Source organism: Athalia rosae, chromosome 4, assembly GCF_917208135.1.
Source record: "Athalia rosae chromosome 4, iyAthRosa1.1, whole genome shotgun sequence".
Taxonomy (NCBI): Eukaryota; Metazoa; Arthropoda; class Insecta; order Hymenoptera; family Athaliidae; genus Athalia; species Athalia rosae.
Window position 1 is genome coordinate 16,660,429 of NC_064029.1, and position 20,359 is coordinate 16,680,787.

The 20,359-nt window shown below is 36.3% G+C and overlaps 5 protein-coding genes across 15 annotated transcripts; 3 read left to right on the forward strand and 2 right to left on the reverse strand.

Moving 5' to 3' along the window:
• The first annotated feature begins 47 nt into the window (after positions 1-47).
• LOC105693827 (dnaJ homolog subfamily C member 16) lies at positions 48-6,946 on the forward strand. Its single transcript, XM_012414015.4, has 12 exons — positions 48-1,109; positions 1,176-1,242; positions 1,322-1,515; positions 1,629-1,909; positions 1,985-2,175; positions 2,251-2,582; positions 2,640-2,943; positions 3,086-3,234; positions 3,346-3,570; positions 3,683-3,896; positions 4,022-4,129; positions 4,218-6,946. Exons 1-12 carry the CDS (start codon positions 646-648, stop codon positions 4,341-4,343), a joined length of 2,655 nt encoding a protein of 884 aa, XP_012269438.2. The 5' UTR covers positions 48-645; the 3' UTR covers positions 4,344-6,946.
• Positions 6,947-7,040: 94 nt separating this feature from the next.
• On the reverse strand, positions 7,041-10,358 carry LOC105693828 (brahma-associated protein of 60 kDa). 6 transcript variants are annotated; one of them, XM_012414017.4, is made up of 7 exons: positions 10,229-10,358; positions 9,656-9,793; positions 9,282-9,457; positions 8,558-8,903; positions 8,286-8,483; positions 7,936-8,194; positions 7,041-7,849 (listed from the first exon to the last, which is right to left on the reverse strand). In XM_012414017.4, exons 2-7 carry the CDS (start codon positions 9,776-9,778, stop codon positions 7,443-7,445), a joined length of 1,509 nt encoding a protein of 502 aa, XP_012269440.1. In that variant the 5' UTR covers positions 9,779-9,793; positions 10,229-10,358; the 3' UTR covers positions 7,041-7,442. The 6 variants fall into 6 exon arrangements, with proteins under 6 accessions (XP_012269440.1, XP_012269441.1, XP_012269439.1 ...); XM_012414018.4 differs by having other exon boundaries at positions 9,665-9,793; positions 10,103-10,280; XM_012414016.4 differs by having other exon boundaries at positions 10,103-10,280.
• An 8-nt stretch (positions 10,359-10,366) lies between these two features.
• LOC105693831 lies at positions 10,367-12,260 on the forward strand. Its single transcript, XM_012414027.3, has 4 exons — positions 10,367-10,926; positions 11,041-11,400; positions 11,476-11,779; positions 11,851-12,260. The coding sequence occupies exons 1-4, from the start codon at positions 10,792-10,794 to the stop codon at positions 12,108-12,110; spliced, it is 1,059 nt and encodes a 352-aa protein (XP_012269450.1). The 5' UTR covers positions 10,367-10,791; the 3' UTR covers positions 12,111-12,260.
• Positions 12,261-12,576: 316 nt separating this feature from the next.
• LOC105693830 (caspase-3) lies at positions 12,577-15,107 on the reverse strand. The gene is made up of 7 exons (XM_012414025.3): positions 14,881-15,107; positions 14,356-14,517; positions 14,030-14,271; positions 13,647-13,926; positions 13,290-13,540; positions 12,971-13,235; positions 12,577-12,893 (listed from the first exon to the last, which is right to left on the reverse strand). Exons 2-7 carry the CDS (start codon positions 14,491-14,493, stop codon positions 12,765-12,767), a joined length of 1,305 nt encoding a protein of 434 aa, XP_012269448.2. The 5' UTR covers positions 14,494-14,517; positions 14,881-15,107; the 3' UTR covers positions 12,577-12,764.
• LOC105693829 (transmembrane GTPase Marf) lies at positions 14,569-20,261 on the forward strand. Of its 6 annotated transcripts, none has more exons than XM_048654526.1 (14): positions 14,569-14,709; positions 14,919-14,996; positions 15,913-16,200; positions 16,274-16,400; positions 16,481-16,874; positions 16,948-17,055; positions 17,304-17,324; positions 17,598-17,751; positions 17,830-17,968; positions 18,056-18,369; positions 18,448-18,743; positions 18,813-18,980; positions 19,050-19,246; positions 19,350-20,261. In XM_048654526.1, the coding sequence occupies exons 3-14, from the start codon at positions 16,023-16,025 to the stop codon at positions 19,552-19,554; spliced, it is 2,301 nt and encodes a 766-aa protein (XP_048510483.1). In that variant the 5' UTR covers positions 14,569-14,709; positions 14,919-14,996; positions 15,913-16,022; the 3' UTR covers positions 19,555-20,261. The 6 variants fall into 6 exon arrangements, with proteins under 6 accessions (XP_048510483.1, XP_048510482.1, XP_048510485.1 ...); XM_048654525.1 differs by lacking the exon at positions 14,569-14,709 and adding an exon at positions 14,750-14,858; XM_048654528.1 differs by lacking the exons at positions 14,569-14,709; positions 17,304-17,324 and adding an exon at positions 14,751-14,858.
• Positions 20,262-20,359: the final 98 nt, after the last annotated feature.

The following is a 20,359-nucleotide window of genomic DNA, read 5'->3' on the forward strand; positions in this document are numbered from 1 at the left end:
AAAAGAAATTTGTCTAGGGATATTTTGCTCGAAAGGTCACGAACAGAGTAGCTAATTGGTGGAGTAACATTTAGCGGGAGTTGGCGTCACTGTTATAAGTGGCAAGTGAAAAATATTGAAGAAAATTCTAAATCTAAAGATCAAAGTAGGGTCGAGTTATTATTAGTAGAGGCACGGATTTAATAGTGGAATAACCTGCCGGAGTAAAACGAAACAAAAATAATGTCGGGTTCCGCATGTTTATTAAATAATAAACTAATAACATATATTATTGACACATAACCTCGTTGAAATTAAATAAATCACAATAATACCTACTTCATAGGGTGCGAAAAGTCGGGGGTTTATTGTGCTACAAAAAAGTACAGTGAACGTTCGTTTTAGAATTCACACGTATCAAAGGCAGACGGAGGGAATCTCTTGTATATCGAGTCTCCAGAATTAAGAAAACACTTGTAGAAATACGTAGATACTCTAGACATACTTTTATACGTATGTATATAATTATATACGTGTAATTGTCTATGCAGCGAACACGCCCCTTTAGTAGTTCCCGCAATAAATATAGACTTTGTATTTTTCGTTAAATGACGAGCTGTTACGTGTAACTACACAAAAATTATTCGCAAACAAATATATCATGAAATGTCGAATTTTACTAATTTGTCAACCTCTGTAATTAATGCTTCCAACAAGGGTAACGAATATCCTTCCGAAAATTTCACTGGTTCCACGTTTAATGAACCATTGGATAAAATAACGACACTGAATAATAATACAAAGCGTGAGAAAGTTGACGGACCCAACGAACAAAACGAAATAAGCGAACCGCATTGTTTAAATGTCTCTAGAATTGTATGTATTGTGAATTTCCTCATGAAGTTGATACTATTCGATCAGAAAGTTGAAAAGCTAAGGAAGAATGTCCGGAACATTGTATCGTTGGCAAGGCTATCACTGGTCTTAGCTACTCTGTCCATTGTTATTCAGTTATTACCTTTAACTGAGGCTGCTGAACCCTTGGGCAATCCGTATGAAATATTGGGAGTTTCTAGACATGCGACCATACAAGACATACGCAAAGCTTATAAACACCTTGTCAAAGAATGGTACGGAACTAAAAAATTTGCAATTTTTAATGTCTTATAAATATTACTACGATATTTTAATTACAGGCATCCGGACAAAACAGATCATCCAGCTGCAGAAAACAAATTTGTGGAAATCATTAAGGCGTATGAAGTATGTGAAATAATAACTAAATCTGGTTACAAACTCATCTTCACAATTATTAACCTTCTGATATTTTCAATGTTTTCAGTTATTAACTGATCCGGAAAGAAGAAAGAAATATGACAATCATGGAATCACTGAGGAAGGCATGCCTCGGCAGCGACGAGATAGCAGTCACTTTAATATGCCAGATCCCTTAGAAGATTTGTTTGGTGGAAATTTCAAATTCCATTATCAGAATCGAGATATCACCCTATTTCATAAAATGAGCATTACGTATCGGTAGGCTGAAGCTTCTATAGAGTTTTTTATGCTTTACATATTAGTCATTTAGATATATCTATAAAATGATAGGAGCATAATTCAACATTCAAGCCTGCTACTTTTGTTTTCAGCGCATTTGAAAATATGATTGTTCCCAAGAGCTACCGGAATCCACAGTTTATTCTATTTTATTCGGACTGGTGCTTTGCTTGCCTCCAAGTAGAGCCTACCTGGCGACGTTTGATGGATGAGCTAGAACCCTTAGGAGTTGGTTTATCAACAGCTCACGCAGAGAGAGAACCGGCGTTAGCCCGAAGACTTGGCATACATTCTTTACCGTGTTTAGCTGTTACTTTTGATGGGCGAACAAGTGTTTACAAAGAATCATTGTTTAGTGTACAGAAAGTTGTTGGTAAGGCAATGACGGAGATATATCATGTTTCATGATAATTATATCAAGGCTTGATCGATTCTTCTTTAACTGCAGAATTTCTGAGGAGCAAATTTCCATATAAGCTGGTGCAGAACATTAACGAAGATAATATGAACACTTTTCTATCTGGATGGTTTGATAACAGAGTTCGGGCTTTGGTGTTTGAAAGAAGAGAGTCAGCGAGGCTCCGATATCTTCTCATGGCCTTCCACCATAGGGATCGAGTTGCCTTTGGATTTGTGCAGGTATATGGATCACAGCATCAAAAAATCATATTTTATTACAGTGTTTTGACTTGAGATATTTTGTCATTTTGCCAGGTTGGAAAGTCTGAAAGTGCCTCAATCACAACAAAATACAAAGTCTCAGGAGATCTTGACACACTCTTGTTATTTAATGAAAACTCAGAGAAGCCTGTTGCTTGTGTTAGCATGAAGGATATACCAAGTGAAACGATGCACAATGTCATTGCAAATAATAAATTTCTGACGCTTCCAAGACTTTCAAATCAGGCTATGCTAGATTCTGTTTGCCCACCAGAATGGCAAAGACCACGCAAACGTCTGTGTGCCATTTTAATATCACAAAACAGCCCTGTGCACGACATAGCTAGGCATAAATTTAGGCAAGCAGCACTTGAATCTCCATACAGGTAAGAACTTCAGAAACCTAATACCAATTATGTTCGTTATTAACATCATTTTTGCAGCATCGAACGAGTAAGATACACATACGTCTATAAAGAGACACAGCCTGAATTCGTCTCCGCGTTGTCTAGTGGAGAAGGTAGCCCACTTGATCCACTTTGGCATATTGTCATAATTTGGAGACGAGACGCTAACCATTTAAAATATGAGTGGTTACCAAATGAATGGTTTCAAACAAATCAGGGTGATGCGCAATGGAACGAAACTCGACAAAGCTTGGAACAAACCATACAAAGACTTTTGCGTATCTCTGAGGCACTACCATATGCAGCGGAAGTGGTAGAACTAACCGACGAACACGCACAGGTACGCATCTACATTTAAAATAACCATAAACACAGGCAAGCTATCAAAAACAAATGAATATACGAATTCAGGTCTTGGACATTTTTTTTTTTATTGTTTTTTAACGTTCTACTCATTTCTAACATTGTACGTATTAACACAGGGTACGGTTGGCAGACTAATTGGCAGAGCTTTACTGGCAGTGGATTATATATCGGATAGTTTGACTAAAGAGCAACTGTTGCCCTTACTGTCGGTAGTGGCTACGTTGCTATTGATCGGAGCTGCTGGTTACGGGATGTCATATTTATTGTAAGAAAGATCAGATATACCTAGATTATGAGTTACTTTCAAACTTTTGTTACCGACCGTCTGAATTAATACTATTTTAATCTTGACTAACCGTGTTCACTCAATTTCCAGGACATTAGAAGAAGCTAGCGTTCAGGCACAACGTGCCCAGTGCAAGGACAACACTAAATCGGTTCCATCACAACCACAGTTGAGATTACATGAAGTAAGAGCAGAGAAGTACAATGGTCTTGTACGCCTCTTAAAACCAGGTTGCCGTACTATAATATTACTGGTAGATGCTCAAAGTAGATTGAAACTACTTCCAGTTTTTCACAGAGCTGTTTGGCCTTATAGGTAATGTAGTTGACAGACATTGCATTCATCCACTTCCAATTTTTCTTGCATCTTACAACTACCAGCAATTTACTTTTCTCTTTACATAACTATTCTTGACACATGCTTCCAGGAAAAATAAGACCCTAATGTTTGGGCATTTGTCATTAGAACGCGGGTTGGAGTGGTATAAGAAAATTTTGTCTCTCAGTTTACCTGAGCAAAGAGAGCTGAACGTGAATCCGAAAAATTGCGTTGGTACCGTACTGTCATTAAATGGTCATCGGAAGTATTTCTGTATGTACCATGCAAAGCATCCAGAGTGTAGTAAAGGAAAGGGCTCCAAGGTAAGAAATTGATCGGATCTTTTTCAAACCTGTTTTCGCTCGAGTAATATTAACAACGTACTTCGTTTTATTTTTGTATTTTATCTAGTCCCATGAACCGTATAATAACCTTACTATCATTGCAGCGTATGGAACGAATGACAAAACAACTAAGTCTACGATCCGATGATGCAGAGGCTGGTGCTTTTATTGGTTTTGATAGTTCCAGTGACTCCGATGTATCACATGAAGAGGTTTGTATGAGTATGATATGAGCCTGTTGACGAAAATGTGTAGTTAATGTCACTATTTGAATTATAAATTCTTGTTTGATTCACACAGACGAAAAATGATATCTTATATCAAGATAAACTGCTTGATGGGCTACCCATGTGGCTCGATCGGTTATTTGAGGGCTCAACCCATCGCTACTACGTAAATTACTGGCCGGACTTCACTGCCAAGTAAATGAAAAGTTACTACTTACCGCTGAAAAAAATGTATGCCTTTCAAATGATATACCTTTTTAATTCTAGTCAACTAATTGAAGTAAGATCATGATATCTGTTCGAGAATGTATGGAATATGCCGTGCAAAAGACAAATTATTTATAGTTAGTTAATGTTATTATATTCTCAAAAGAATTCTTCATTTTAGCTCGCGTATACTTACATAACTTCTATGCAGAATTTTGAGGATAAGATTTGATACACAGAAAATTCGTGAAAATAATATATGTCGCATCGTAAGCACTAGACCGGAGTTTAAATATATGTATAAGTAAATTACAGTTACTTGCAGTTCTCACCATACGTAGGAGAGATTAGAATCGTTGATTTGAAGTTGGAGGTTGATTTTTTTTTCTCACATTGACCAAAGTATCAAAGACTGAAGAAGTGAGCAGGTTTTGTTTAATATTTATTTCTATAGCATTGTTATTTAATACATCATTGAGGGCCCTGCACCAGAGTCAAATCTCATCTTATACATTTCAATAACTGTTGTATATTTAGTCAAGTTGGATATTGAGGAAATCCGCTAATCTAGTCAATAGCTTATCTGAAAATATCCCACCTGTCTAGTCTTAAATGTTACATTATTGATCAACCCAGGGTCGAAGATTTCGAAAATGTTCAGTACAGATATTTACAGATACCCAGGTATGTTGAGTATATGGTTATCTCTAAGTAAGCACAGTAAGTTTTATTTCATAAATAAGTTAACGGTATAGTTTTTATCTCCTACAATGTTTTTGCGCAAATAAAATGATCCCATTATCGATACCCACTCGTAAGTGCGCAGTATCTATCCGTCGCTAACTACATAAACATTACCGGCATTGATGACCGGAAACACTTTCTGAATACTTTTTTCCGAATGATGATTTCTGAAAAGTGTTTTAATAATTTGATTTCAAACTTAAACAACTGTGGATGCGCCCATGTTTTAAGATATTAAGCTTTGAAATTGAAGCGTTTTGATTTTGTTTGACGACTAAGCTATGAACACGGAGTAATGTCTCCTTCATTCAATAATAAATAAACAATCTTTATGAAGCCGGTGAGCTTGGTTGGCAACTACTTAGAACGCTGCTATGGTCCTAACAAAGCCTGCATATAAGTAATGTATTGTTCTGTATCGTTTAGAGATTATTCGCATTTAATCTACTAAAAGCTGAATATTGTTATTTATATATATTTTGAGATTCCGTAAGTTCATTAGCTGTGAGTTTTGACCTGAGCAATGAATGATCTGGTTGTTGATAAGGAATAAGTCCAGCTACTTGTTATGATTATAAATGAGCATACTTTTATAACAATCAATAGATTTATCACATGCTATACACTTTTGCACTAATTACTTACTGCTGTGATAAATAAGCTAGGAGCTTTTAGGTATGAAGTTTCCTACCAAAGCAGAATATAGGATAGCAACTAGATGAATTGATATCAACAATTGTAGCTTAAAGTTGGCTAAAGGCAGCAGCTAGAAATAGGCAGCAAATTCGTATCGTATATGAACACAATGTGCACCAGGATCTACGAAGTGGGTCTATGCAATATTTGGTCACTCACTGAGTATCAAGTACTAATAAATAAAAAAATCAATCTCTTGATATCATAATAATTGATACCTAACGAACATCGTTGTGTTGTGATCTTTAATGTCCACCAACACCTGCATCAATTAAACCTAATGAATTTACGTAGTTGTATTACGAATTTTTAGACAAACTTCTTTATACTCAGTTTTGATCGCCTACTCCGCACTAAAAAATTTATATATCCCCAAATTGAAGAATTATGACAAATAGTAATCTCAATCCTAAAAATAGCGATGATTATACACCAATACATGGTAAGATGAGTTCTTATAACAATGAGTTTCTTGAAACTTCAGACGCGAAGAAACAGTAGCATGAATTGAGCTGACTTAATACTGTGTCAAGTTTGTAACCAGGTAAACTTCACCAACGTGTCACAGGGATCCAGTTGTTTCTAATTTGCTGCTGGACCCAGTATTGAATGTTATGAATTCGAGCTAAAGTCTAACTGAAAAAAGAACTCTGATATTCATAAGTCCTCAATGAGCACATGCGTACATATTATTTCAAATATTATTCTGTATATCTGTCTTGAAATGTGAAGTAGAATTAAGTGAGCATTGTGATTCTTGTCACTTTCGCAGTGAAATCACTGGAATATAAAATTACAATGCCTGTGCTCATGGATCAATAGTTATAAAGTAACGAGCGGACAAAAATTCGTAGATACGATTTGAAACCTTTAAGATTAGAATTATTAGCGCTAGAGTATTACTCTCTTGAAAAACGTTTCAAGATCATATTTGAAACTGATCTTAATGAATTTAATACCTTGATAACATTAGAATACAATACAAGAAGTTGTTATTGGTAATAAAACACATTGATGTTCTTAAAGAACGGTGGAAAGTTGACCAGCACGAAGGAAGTCTTTTGACTTTTGTACATTATTACTTGATCAGCATCCAATCATTCGAAAATTAAAGAATATTAAAAAAATATTTAATAAATTTAATTGAATCTCCCAGCTTTTTTTAAGTGCATACAATTATTTCATTCATAATTCTTTCATAAATGAAAAAACGTACAAATTATCCGGTAGACAAATGCAGGCCCTGAGGTATATTTCAAGATGATTTATTTCTCGTAATATAAACAAAAGTCATTGTTCACATTTTTTTTAGTTTTTTTTTCCAATAATACAAGATTCATACATTACTTATAATTACGCATCTACCACAAAGGTATTTAATAATCTGATCGCATTGAGGATGAATCTAATGACATTGGCCGTGTGTTTGAAAAAAATCGGTAAGAATATTGCCTATTATAAATACTGCCTTATATTTATCCATCTGATATTGGCGTATGTTTATATGAAAACGTGGACTTGCGATCTTTAATCACCAGATGTAATCAAAAGACGGCTTGCATAGCTCTGATAATCTCAGGCTATTTCAGTAAAGTTCGTTCAGATAGCACTTCTTAGTTGTCTGGCAAACAACAACAGAATGATCAAAAGTTTACGAGTTTCTTATCCCGAGAGCTTGTTCTAACTCTGCACGTTTTTGCTGAACCTTAGTGTAGAAGTATCGACAGACTGCTTCTTGTGCCCAAGGTTGATAATAGAAATCAGCTCTGCGCTCTTCTTCAGGGTTACCGACAACATCTGTCATTGTCTTTAAATCTCTAGTCTGTGAAATGATCCATTTGTTGATAAATTGTTGGGGATCCTTTGCAAAGCTTAAAAAGAATTCCCGGTTGGTTTTTAGTTGATTAATCGTTTCCACCGTTTCGTGAATCTTGTTGTCCAAGCTTTGAATCTCTTGCTGACTTGCGGTAGACAGCAAAAAATTATTCATCTGAGTTTTGAGAGTATCGTCAACCTCAACATCTATATCATAACACGCCGTTTGCTTCGTTTCTGTACCTGATTGAAATTATTTGAAAAGAATCGGATAAAATTGATATTTAAATTGACATAGAAATAATTTTATTGTTTCATCAGACACATACCTTCTACGCTAATGACGTGATTGATGACTATGGGATCTGGGGGATGAAGCAGGGGGTTCAAACGTTGAGGTATCTCGGCAAACTTCATCCTAGGGCAACCAAATATTTGCTCCAAATATTTGTCGCAGTTTATGTACTCGCGTTCATGTCCGTCTTGGAGCTTATGCGTTTTTATGTACTGCCACAAAGCTGAGATTATAACTGGTCGAGTCTGCGTATGAACACCGAGTAGACGCGCTAGACGCGGATCCAGCTTAAACTGTAACAAATCATTGAATGATTCAGCGGGAAAATATTCATCATCGTCCCTTGATGCAGAGATAAACAGCACTTGAAAATTGGAGACATACTTGTAGTGGCTGATAATCAAGAAGTAATAAGATTGTACATCGAACATTCTTGTCGCCTGGTCTTTTAACTTGGAAGCCATCAGTCTCTTGAGTGGTTAGCGTACGATGCCATTCGACCAGATGATTATCTGGCCCGTACAAATCTTTATCTAGTTCAATAACCAAACTTTTAAAGAAGGATGAAAACTTCCTCTTCACCTGAAATGTGAACCGAAGCACAATTATTTTGTTATAGTTTTCACTATTGAACTTTCTAGGGTTGATTCTCTCACCTTGTTGGGGTCATTCTTTGTATCATCAAGCAGTCTTCCTTCTACTCGAAGTTCCCAAGATGCAACGGATCCTTCTTCGCCTTCACCTGCCTCTTTTGCTGGGTAGAAAGTATTAGAGATGAAGATCCTTAACTTTCGTTTCTGCTTCATGGGTCGCTTGAGAGCTTCTTGGATGTCCAAACGTTTTCGCATAATAGTCGCATCAAGTTTACGCTCAAAAGCAAGCAAGTCCATATATGCCTGCGACTCTGGTACTAGATCACGTACTTTTTGTGGTAGAATTTTGTCGGCAAGCTTCTTCTTCTTCTTGGACGTGGAATGTGAGAAATCACTGTTCCAAAAATACCTAGTAAGTTTGCGTGAAAAATCATAGCTCAAAAATCAAAAGAAATTTTGAAAAAACTTTTTATACGAAATAGTCGCCGCGATGGCAGCGTCAGGGATTGCTTCCTCTCTCCACAATATTCGAAAACTCTAATTCCAGAACAGTTAGCGGTGGTATAAAAAAAAAAAACGAAATAATAAAAAATTGATGAATAACAACGAATGAACTCCAGAACAATACAGAATTAATAGGCAATTATTGACCAACTAATTTGTTTCATCATTCACTAAATATGGCATCAATAAATAGATTACACTTCCTGAAACGTTGAGTACAAAAAAAGTGAGCATATTAAAGTTTGGTGATTTGAGATAAAATTTTGTAACGATAAGTGCTTACGGTTTTTGTTGGGACATTGGTATACGTTGATCAGCAGACCTCTTGCCTCCTGGAGGTGTTGGCATTGGTCCTTGGCGCATATTATTGTATGGTTGATTTGGTCTCATCATTCCACCAGGCCCTGGGCCACCACTACCCATTTGAGGTGGTGGCGTAAAGCTTGACCGCTGCTGCATCTGTGATACATTATACGGGGTCAAAGTAAATTCAAAGAGGTTGGTGAAGAAGAGAAGTACATTAGGTTTTGTGAATTTTAGCATAAAAAAATGCAGAAATACTTGTAATCAAAATTTACCAAAAATAAACTGTTATATTAGTATATTGAAAATGCCTTAAATATACGGTTTAGTGAAAGACCATGAACAGAAATTAACCTTGCCTACCGGGAAGTTGGGGCCAGAATATTGTCTCAGATTCGGAGGTACCGAAGGAGGAGGGTATCGTTGTGGTGGCGGGCCATTATTTCCTGCATTTGGCACAGGAAACCGCTGTGCCATTTTTCAGATTTTTATCTGAATAAAATTACAATAAAATTTAAGCCTACTTCAAAACATATACCCTACACAGAGTTAATGTAGTTTGCTATGATATTCCAATGTGTTATCATGCAAGCTTTAATATTTCCAATGTGAAAAAGCTAATTGCAGTATCTTATATGAATAACATCCTAAACACAACTCAATTAAGGGTATACGTTCTAAGAGTAATAAAAATAGATAAATAAACAAAAATAATGAAGTGATGGGTAAACTGTTGTACAAGAACATTTTGATGGACAACAATTTGACTTATGTTAGCGGCGCCAAAAAACTGAAAGATACCTCAAATCTTGAATAAAAGATCAGTGCATTAGCACAAGAAGTTTTCCACTGTATTTTTGGGCAACTCGTTTAATACAACAAACACTGGATAAACCTATGTTGAAATGGAAATAGACAAAAAATAACCTTCACTTTCGAACCTCGGATGCTACAGAACGATGCGGATAAAAATTCACTGGAGAACGGGGAGTGATCGGAAGAATTGGAGCCACGACACGGTCAGAGTAGCCTAAAATATCCCCAGATTCAATTCTGCGTCCTGGTGCCCCTGTGTTCCCCGGCGTTGAGGGGATCGTCTTTGGTCGTTCACGTCGATCGCAGCCCTTGAAGTTTAGCATATCACTTTGCAAAACTGTCGGCGTCAGCGAGGATTGGTTTGACGTTTACTGATTGTCACAAGGGGAGATAAATTGACATGAGTCAAAACGGTTGTTGGATGCAAAAAGTTGTAGATTGGCAAAAATCTATAATGCAGAGGGTCGTGAAATATGATTATTAATCAATATCAAGCAATGAATATTTGTCATACTGTCTGTTATACGGTTTGCAACTCGGTTTGCTCTATCCGATGATCAAGCTACCCTGTAGAAGTTAGGTGAAGATGAGGGTGGTGTAAGAAAAGTTATTTATTCACCAGCATTAAAAATATTCTACTCTGAAATATAAATACACTTGTTTGACGATGAGAGATGCGGGCCAAAGGTTTACTGTTCTTTCTTATCTGTGTTGTTGGAAGTAGCATTCTCTTTATTGCACTAAGCAACCAGAGACCTTCCATACAAACTTTGGTTACAGAGACTCACAAGCAGCTACGAAGTTTCCAGGTATGACTAGCTAATCAATAATCTTTCTAATATTTGATACAATTACTTGACTTTTGATTGTAAATGAGACCATATTCAATTACCACATGTTGTTTACAAGGCAAAATGTTTCAGGAAAACCTCAAAGATGTGGAGGAAAAACGGCTGGTTACCGATTCAAAATATCTTGCGCTACTTGGCCTGGACAATGAGGTCAACACAACACCAATTGTGCCAAGTCAAAACGTGACTATTGTTTCGCTCCTACGTCCTGGGAGTGAACAGCAGTTATATGGTTTCATTAAAAACGTTACTCACTTCTTACCAAACTACAATATAGTAATATATAGTGTTGGATTGAACAACGAAGTATTGCTGGGTGTCAGGTCAACTTGCAACAGCAGTAGATGCAGCATAGTCCAGTTCAACTTGAGCCCTTATCCTGCTCATACAGAAGATGATCGATTACATGTTTACAGGCCTTTAGTTATACAGGTGAAAATTTTATATTTTACAAATATCCTTAGATTCTGTTTTTCATTTAAATAATCTACTTGCAACTGATTTCAGACTGCTCTGAAGACACTTGGAAACATATTTTATATAGATTCAAACGTGCGTTTGAATTCCACTGAGGTATCAAGTCATCTTCATCCCAAGTATGGGATTCTCACATGGCCAACAAAACACGCAACAAGTTCTTTGACCCACCCAAAAATGTACGAATATTTCCACGCTTCAGCTGAGAGCTTCTTTTTTCTCCCACTCATTAGGGCCTCATATTTAGTCATTAGGAACACTAAAGAAATAAGGGAAAATGTCATGCTGCCGTGGGTACAATGCGCTCTGACTAGAGATTGTATATGCCCTATAGGTATGATCTTATTACCTACCATATATTTTACATAAAATCTGTAGATCAAATAACTTTGGTGTATGTTGCAGGAGCTCAATCAGCCGGCTGTCGATTCAACAAGAGACCACAGTATCGCTATTCAGGATGCCATGCATATGACACTTCTGCATTAAATATCGTGCTTGGATTGTATTTTAAATTTGATGATACTTGTTATATTTACCAAAGTCAAAAAACTTTTTTCAAGAAGATACAACCAGAAGAAGTGATAGAAGAATATCTGGCATTGACCAGACAGAATAACGTTACAGAGAGTACTCTGAAAAACTTTGTCTCTACGGAGCATTGATATTTTTACAACCCTCAAATCGAATATGTCAGAAACGCTTCTATTGCTTTATGCTTCATAGTCAAACATAACAAATCTGGGTTTTTGTCCTTTGATATTTATGATAAAAACTAAAAGTGATCTCGGAATAAAAACAATTTTTTCATGCAATTTGCCAGTTTCATTCCTCATATAAGAGAGCTTACATTCAAACGTACATTTGAGAATCAATAAACAACATTTTATACTGGCTACGGGTAAGCACAGATTCTGTAATTCCGTACTATATAATCGGTAAATATATACATACATGTCTAGTATATCCGTATAAATATACTCTAATGGCATTCTTGGTGGTCAATTACGGTCGTAAAGGCTTAAAAAATCCGTTTCACTCATCTTTGTGAAGTAGGATGGATGAACTAGAGGTCCCTAAATTGCAGATGATGAAGTGAACACCGATGATTTATGTAAAATAATTAATTGATTGAATTCACCAGTTTTTGCTCTTTAATTTCAATCATCACTAAAACTAAATACCGAGAGCTAGTTAATTAATAAATGCAATTTTACGACCTCTATCACGAAAATTACAATACTTTGATGACGTATTCTAAATAAGATAATATTGCCATTTCGGTATAGAATTATTAGAATTATTATTACGTGGCAATGTTAGGTATCTGTTTCACGCGTGAAAAATCCAGGATTCAAAAAGCATTGCTTGTTGAATCCATAATTCATGAATACCGATGTCTGGCATCCATGGTACTTATCATTCATCCAGGCAAGTCTGTCGTCGGTCTGCAAATCGTTAATAAAACACCAGTGACACTTAGTTACACAATAGATTCACAAAAGGCAATAGAGATTCCACTTACCATTTGCAACAATCTGCTCAATTCTGTATCATGTGCATGATTCATCATCACTTCACAGAAAGCTTGGATGTACCAACTTCCAGTAAGTTTGTCACGATTTGCTTCAAAACCAGGTAGTGTGGAGTATGCAACCAACATATCGGAAAAATCACGGTAGCCTGCTGGCACTGCAGGTGGTTTGGATTCTACAGACTGTCCAGCATCCGACGAACATCTGCCCATGGGAACAGTTGTTGCATTGACGAGCTGCTGTGTTTTATCGCCTCTGAAAAATATTTTCTTCAACATTTTGAAGCATTGGTCAAGATCATATACAAACCTGCATGTCTGAAAGATAAATATTTTAGGCTTCCTGCACATATTTTCGCACGATGTTGCTGTAAAGAGATTCAAAATCTTTGAAACGGGAATGGTTCTTTCATCAGTTCCAAAAACCACACTATCAGAATCTGTTGTCCTTGAATCAGAATCTATCTTTTGTCCCCCATGGCTCATTACTATAACAAACATTGAAGACACATGCCGTAATTTTGGGTTCTGTGAAAACGTCTTCAAAATTTCTTGTATCTCCTGAAATGTGTTTAAAACAAGAAATTGACAATCATGGATGTTTGAAAAATTTGAATAATAACATCATTCTTACCGTTTGGTGTTTAAAAAATTTTATCATACTCACATGGCTAGTCTTGTTGCGTTTGGGGATTACTTCAAAGCCCATTTGCAGAAACAGATCTTTCAAATTTTTTTCATCATGTTCAGCACCTTGCCTACCTTCCTCTCTGTGAGGGAAGGAGATATTATTAATAATCAGAACCAACCCCCGTGGCTCAGTCCTCATATCATAGCACATCACCTTATCAACAAAGTTATCATAGAATTTTTTAGACTTTATCACTTGCACTGTCAATGGCACTTCTGTGATTTGGAGTTTTCTGTAGTAGTCATCTTGTACTTCGCTAGAAAATAATTAACTAACCAATAGTATCAAATTTGTCAATCTTTTGTATTTTGCTATCACTGTTACTCATAATCAGAAATATTTAAGAAAAATAATCTTACTTGCTGTACTCAACTGGTGTCATTGTGTCGATTGAATCTTCGATATTTCCATTCATTTCATGAATCATTTCTCCTATATCATTATCTACTTGGTCATTTGTATTGCTAGGTTTTAAAATATTGGCTAAGTCGTCGCGACCTACTTCTTCCAAACACCGAACAAGACTATTGAAAGCGTTAGGGCCTCGAGACTTTATCCTCAAATACATCTCACGATTGTTATCGATGTTATCCAGGTTTTCCTAAGGAATAACCAGAGTAGGAAATGAGCAGTTCATGTTATTTGGTAAATATTCTTCCATCCATTGCCTCACCATCATCCTTACCTTCCATCGCATCACATTTTTATCCTCCAATCGAAATATTTTGTGCTCTAATAGTTTTGGAAAAATTTGAGGCCAATTTATTTCTGGCACAAGTCTGGCACAGTTATTGGTGATTCTGTCACAGTCTTCGGTATTCATTTTGAGCCTACTTCAGTCAACGACCTGTGGATTTTTAGCTATTTCACATAACCACGTCTTTTTCTTCGTTACAGCTGCAAGAGCTGGCTACAGAGCAGAATCATGGAGGAACAATAGCAGAATCACGAATTGAGCTGTCACAGTTATGACAGGATCTTCAGTTCATGTCAGTTTACACTGCAACGAAGATTTAAAGGGAAAAATCTAGTAAAAAAGGTACATACGTGCAGTGACTCCTGAAGGAAGATTTTGTAATAAAAGTGCCAGCTTCTACAAAGTTGTCAGTCGGTAACATGAGATAAAAACCAATGAAAGAATACAACCGATCTATTCTCAATTCTTTTTTTTTAATTCAGAACATCTTGGTAATTATGAACTATGACTAACCTTTAATTTTTAGTTCATCTGGTGATTGTTTTTTACAGATCATTAACTGAAGATCAAGGGTGCGTGGATATTCTAACTTAATTTTTGAATTTTGCAAAACTGTACGTGGATTTCAAGTAAGTTTCAAGCCATCTAAATTATTATGAGGTTGTAAGCTATTTCATCACTCAGTTATGTGGTGGTCAAACATATGTATTTCGCATATTGTTACGTTAGGTCAGGTCGAGTTGGTCCATACTCGTGTTTTACATCAATCGTGGGTCTCGCCCAAAAACGCATTTTGGTTCATATTATACGACGTTTCTAACTGCGCAAATGCGAATAGTGTCAAGTTGTGGCTGATTGTAGGTCGAGCTTATATGCCCACTTCTGCATGCTTGTAATTTGTTAAAAAACTTCAGAAAATGTCAAAGTTAGCATAGCGCGAATACTGTCGAAAGTGAATGCTTGCTCTGTCTTTGAATACACATAAGTTCAACAGATGCATCCAAACAAACAGGTATCAATTTAATTCAATTAAATTTAGCTAAATATTCCTTGCATTCCAATGTCCTACCACTATGGCACTGAATGAATATTACTATTGTCTTGTCAATTTATTGTTGCACAAATGTATCCGGCACATTAACTGTGTTCATTTTTAGTCAACGGTACAGCTTATATGATATTTGGTTACATCCGTTAATGGAATCCAAGTTTTCCACCGATTTATTTATGTAATTTTTTGCGTCTATATTTCCAGAGCAGTTCCTACAAACGTGACATTTCTGTAACGTTGGTCAGTTGCTTGAAAGAGTTTAGTATAATTTGCATATACTGGAATAGAAATCTTTCCAAGGTATATGTATATTGTTTATGCAACTTTGATTAGTTGCATGGATTGTACAAATTTTGTATTACAGAGTTTAGGGAAATATAAATAATTTTTAGAAATACTTGTTAGAACCTGTTAAAGGTAGTCGAACATTCCTGTTTGATATGTATAATTATTTCTAGCTATTTTTCTTTATCAGCTATTTTATTGTTTTTCAGTTGTTCCTGCATGCTGTGCACACCACATCAGAATCCCATCTGCTTATCGTATGCACCGTGATACCTTTACTTTGCTGATTGATTAATCGTTCAACAAACTCTAAACATCAATGGCTGCTTATATCAACCGTACGATATCCATGATCGGAGGAGATGGTCAGCACCGAACCAATGACCTCAGATCAGATAATTCTCCTCTTCAGATTTTTGTCAAGGCCAAGAGGAAAATCAACGACATCTTTGTTGAGATTGATGACTACGTACAAGATGCTGTTGGATTTATGGATAGTAGGTTTGAGATGGTTAATTTTATTTTAATACTCTTAGCTATATCAAGATACAACACATTATATTCTTACAGCCCTACGAGATGATCGTGACATTGTCAGTGCAAAAGAAGCGGAGCGGATTCAATCTTATGTGAACAAAGTACATGCAATCCGAGATGTACTCAAACGAGATCACATGAAAGTTGCCTTTTTTGGGAGGTAACTTTGATCTAATATTTATTGAAACATCTTGCTTGTTCCATTTGCTTATACTTTAATCAAATTTTCTCTAATCTTAGGACTAGTAATGGAAAGAGTACAGTCATAAATGCAATGCTGCGAGATAAGATCTTACCAAGCGGGATCGGACATACCACAAATTGTTTTCTTCAAGTAGAGGGTTCAGATAATGGAGAATCGTATCTCATCACCGAAGGATCCACAGATAAACAACCTGTGCAGTCCGTGGGGCAGCTTGGGCATGCATTGTGCAAAGAAAAGTTATGCGAAAGTCATCTGGTGCGAATTTTTTGGCCAAGAGAAAAATGCCTCTTACTGAGAGATGATGTAGTGTTTGTTGACAGTCCTGGTGTTGATGTGACACCGAATCTTGATGAGTGGATAGACAAGCATTGCCTGGATGCAGATGTCTTTGTTCTAGTTGCAAACGCAGAATCCACACTTATGGTTACAGTAAGTCATTTCAAAAGAGAACCTTGGGTACATGAGTATGGAAAAAGAACAATAAATTATCCTACTTTTCTAGGAAAAAAATTTTTTCCATAAAGTTTCCATGAAGCTATCTAAGCCCAACATCTTCATCTTAAACAATCGTTGGGACGCTTCAGCTTCAGAACCAGAATTTTTTGACCAGGTGAGACTTTTGACTTGATCATAAATAATAATTACCAAAATATGCTCATTCGATATATTTACTATTTAATCTTCATTGCAATTGGTATAAATGAACAAAATATTTACATACATCCACGTATGGAAAGTAGTACAGGCGAGCTAGTATGCTATTTCTCGATAAAGGTTAGGCATATTGAAGTCCCTGGATCGGTTGTTTTATAATTAGTCCAATTTTGCAAGTATAGTAACTCCCAATTTCTCCTTTAGCTGGTCAATGAACAAAGGGAGGTAAGCCTTTCAGCCAACTAAAGAAGTAATCGCTTGCCAAATGCTCGTACAATGCTTTATAATTGTTTTGCACTGTTCCCAATCACATACATTCTATTTCACTCCTCCGTCTATATAATTTTTCCATTAAAAGAGTATCTCGTCAATCGTCTGGCTGTGATTGTTTATTTGTGATCTTTAAGATACCTCAGCCTGGGCAAATTGATGATATGATATTTATCTTTTATTATCATTAGTCCCATTGCAAACTTTGTAATGATTTTTCATTCATAGGTAAGAGCACAGCACCAAGAACGTGCCATTGACTTCCTGTCAAAAGAGCTAAAAGTTTATACACCCAAGGATGCGGAGGAAAGAGTCTTTTTTATATCAGCTAAAGAAACACTTCAAGCCCGCCTTCAAGAACAACGCGGTCAACCTGCGCATAGTACGTTGAAAAGTTTGTACTGAAGTGCTGTTCTTTGGTGACACACACTAATCTAATCAACTCTACGAACAATTACAGACGGGGCGCTCGCTGAGGGCTTTCAAAATCGTTATTTTGAGTTTCAAGACTTCGAACGAAAGTTTGAGGAGTGTATATCAAAGTCAGCAGTAAAAACTAAATTTGAACAACATTCACAACGCGGAAAACATATCGCATTGTAAGTCGGGACTGTCATTACCATATCGTATTTATAAAATTAATTTTTTTGTATTTTATCATCTTATTAATAATACAATAATTTCAGAGAAATACGATCAACATTAGATGAAATTCTCGAACGAACCGAAAAAATGCGTTCCCAACAAATGACTATAAAAAAAGAAGTCCACGACAAATTAAATTTCACAGAACAGCAGCTAATACTTTTGACCCAGGAGATGAAGGATAAAATTCACCGTATGGTCGAAGATGTGGAGCAAAGAGTTTCCAAAGCTTTGAGCGAAGAAATCAGAAGGTTGGCTGTTTTGATAGACGAATTTAGCGTTCCATTTCATCCAGAACCTTTGGTACTGAATGTGTATAAAAGAGAGTTGCACAGTCACGTTGAAAATGGATTAGGTTTGTGATTATTTGTGATTTCTGTCAGTGCGTTGTACACCTAAATAACGTTTTAAAAATAATTGCAACTGGTCACAGGTTCGAATCTGCGAGCACGACTTAGTACAGCATTGGCACTAAACATGGAAAATTCTCAACGTGAAATGACCGAACGTATGGCTAGCTTATTACCGGAAAACAAAAAGCAGGTTTCCCTCAATATCCTACCAAGACGAGAGCCTTTCGAAATCTTGTATCGATTAAATTGCGACAATCTGTGTGCCGATTTCCACGAAGATCTGGAGTTCAGATTCTCATGGGGAATCACAGCTTTAATCAACAGATTTGCAGGAAAACAAGGACATAAACTTGCAATTACAAATTATCCTCAAGGAGTAAGCGTGTATTGAAGGTATTCCTCTTGAATATCTGAAGATTAATTCTCACAATGTGATTTTCTATAGATTCCTCAATCACTGGTGTCTCCAACGGAGAGCGTGGATTCTGTGAAATTCATAGCAAGTCCGACCTGCCTTCCGTCACGAGGCGATGATTGGTCTTTGGCGACTCGCGTTGCAATCGCTTCCATAACATCTCAGGGTACCATGGGAGGGCTTCTTGTTGCTGGTTTTGTAAGTTTTGTGAATTTAATGTAAATTTTGTGTCACCGAATATTGACGACGTACTAAACACTGCTTTAGATGCTGAAAACAGTTGGTTGGAGGCTGATAGCCGTAACTGGTGCAGTTTATGGAGCGTTATATCTTTATGAAAGATTGACCTGGACGAACAAAGCAAAGGAAAGGGCGTTCAAACAACAGTATGTTAATCACGCAACCAAAAAATTAAGGTTGATTGTGGATTTAACTTCCGCTAACTGTAGTCACCAAGTACAACAGTAAGTTCTAACAAAATTTTCATAAAATTCGTGGGTCCTTCTAATCCAAATTCATCTTGAAGTTCTCTTATCATTCTAATTCTATTAAAATGATGCTACACAGGGAGTTGTCCAGCACGTTTGCTCGTCTTTGCCATTTGGTGGATGAAGCTACATCTGAAATGGATACGGACCTCAAAACGATAGCGACTACTCTCCGAACTCTGGAGGAAGCCGCAACAAACGCGAAAGTCATGCGTAACAAGGCCAATTATTTAGCTAATGAACTCGATTTATTTGACGCAGCTTATCTAAAATCATTGAATTGAATGATGGGGCTGCTGTAGTGTCCGAAGACTACCCTAGTCTTAGAATCCTGAGTGGCTAGAGAAATGTTTTTTTTTATACATATACCTAATTCAGTATGACGATTGTACTCACGTAAGTTGATAACTTTTTTTTACTACAATGATTGATGAGTTTTGATTGATCTACATCATGAGCATACAAGTGCAGCTGTCGAAAATGACTTTCATCCCATAAAGAGTCTTAATAGCTACTACGATATAAGAACGGTTCGTCATAAGAATTTTATCGTCAACGCACAAAAATTGCGGTAATTAATATATTTTATCTTAATTTTTTAGAGCGTCATATTGAATTCCGTATAGATGAATTAATTCGGTAACCTGCATACCACAAATGGAATGTTGTATCTAGTCTTAATACCTGAAGTCCCAATCAACGATCGAGCATCAGCCATTATCGTGAAATCCCTCAATGAATTTGGGTAATATTATTACTCGCAGGTAGTAATTGGCATCTGAGTTTTTTATTCTATTTCTTTTAAAATCATTTAGTTTCTAGATCTATTACAGAGAAATATTAATACCAAAATCGAATAATCATGATATTGATCTATTACCCCCTCAAAGAAGAGCAATTTGTTGAATATTAGATACTGAACTTTATTCATTGAGTGAATGTATAAATAGAATTGTGTTAATAAAAACAGTTGGTTATTATATACATGAAATATGAGAGAACTTGTAAGTACTTCACCCCTGGAAGTGAAATAAGGCAAATGATTTGACTAAGTCAAATGTAACAATGGTGAACAATGTGTCGCATTGT

What these genes read in the sequence shown, in the direction of transcription:
- LOC105693827 (XM_012414015.4), top strand. Translation starts at nt 646, where the DNA reads ATGTCGAATTTTACTAATTTGTCAACCTCTGTAATTAATGCTTCCAAC. An exon ending in TTGCCTTTGGATTTGTGCAG is followed by an intron (nt 2,176 to 2,250) that starts GTATATGGATCA and finishes TCATTTTGCCAG; the next exon opens with GTTGGAAAGTCTGAAAGTGC. An exon ending in GCACTTGAATCTCCATACAG is followed by an intron (nt 2,583 to 2,639) that starts GTAAGAACTTCA and finishes TCATTTTTGCAG; the next exon opens with CATCGAACGAGTAAGATACA.
- LOC105693828 (XM_012414017.4), bottom strand. Translation starts at nt 9,778, where the DNA reads ATGGCACAGCGGTTTCCTGTGCCAAATGCAGGAAATAATGGCCCGCCA. An exon ending in CCAACTTCCCGGTAGGCAAG is followed by an intron (nt 9,458 to 9,655) that starts GTTAATTTCTGT and finishes AATGTATCACAG; the next exon opens with ATGCAGCAGCGGTCAAGCTT. An exon ending in CCAATGTCCCAACAAAAACC is followed by an intron (nt 8,904 to 9,281) that starts GTAAGCACTTAT and finishes CAAACTTACTAG; the next exon opens with GTATTTTTGGAACAGTGATT.
- LOC105693831 (XM_012414027.3), top strand. Translation starts at nt 10,792, where the DNA reads ATGCGGGCCAAAGGTTTACTGTTCTTTCTTATCTGTGTTGTTGGAAGT. An exon ending in AGCAGCTACGAAGTTTCCAG is followed by an intron (nt 10,927 to 11,040) that starts GTATGACTAGCT and finishes AAAATGTTTCAG; the next exon opens with GAAAACCTCAAAGATGTGGA. An exon ending in AGATTGTATATGCCCTATAG is followed by an intron (nt 11,780 to 11,850) that starts GTATGATCTTAT and finishes TGTATGTTGCAG; the next exon opens with GAGCTCAATCAGCCGGCTGT.
- LOC105693830 (XM_012414025.3), bottom strand. Translation starts at nt 14,493, where the DNA reads ATGAATACCGAAGACTGTGACAGAATCACCAATAACTGTGCCAGACTT. An exon ending in AAAATGTGATGCGATGGAAG is followed by an intron (nt 14,272 to 14,355) that starts GTAAGGATGATG and finishes GTTATTCCTTAG; the next exon opens with GAAAACCTGGATAACATCGA. An exon ending in TGAGCAGATTGTTGCAAATG is followed by an intron (nt 12,894 to 12,970) that starts GTAAGTGGAATC and finishes AACGATTTGCAG; the next exon opens with ACCGACGACAGACTTGCCTG.
- LOC105693829 (XM_048654526.1), top strand. Translation starts at nt 16,023, where the DNA reads ATGGCTGCTTATATCAACCGTACGATATCCATGATCGGAGGAGATGGT. An exon ending in GGCTTCTTGTTGCTGGTTTT is followed by an intron (nt 18,981 to 19,049) that starts GTAAGTTTTGTG and finishes ACACTGCTTTAG; the next exon opens with ATGCTGAAAACAGTTGGTTG. An exon ending in TGTAGTCACCAAGTACAACA is followed by an intron (nt 19,247 to 19,349) that starts GTAAGTTCTAAC and finishes GATGCTACACAG; the next exon opens with GGAGTTGTCCAGCACGTTTG.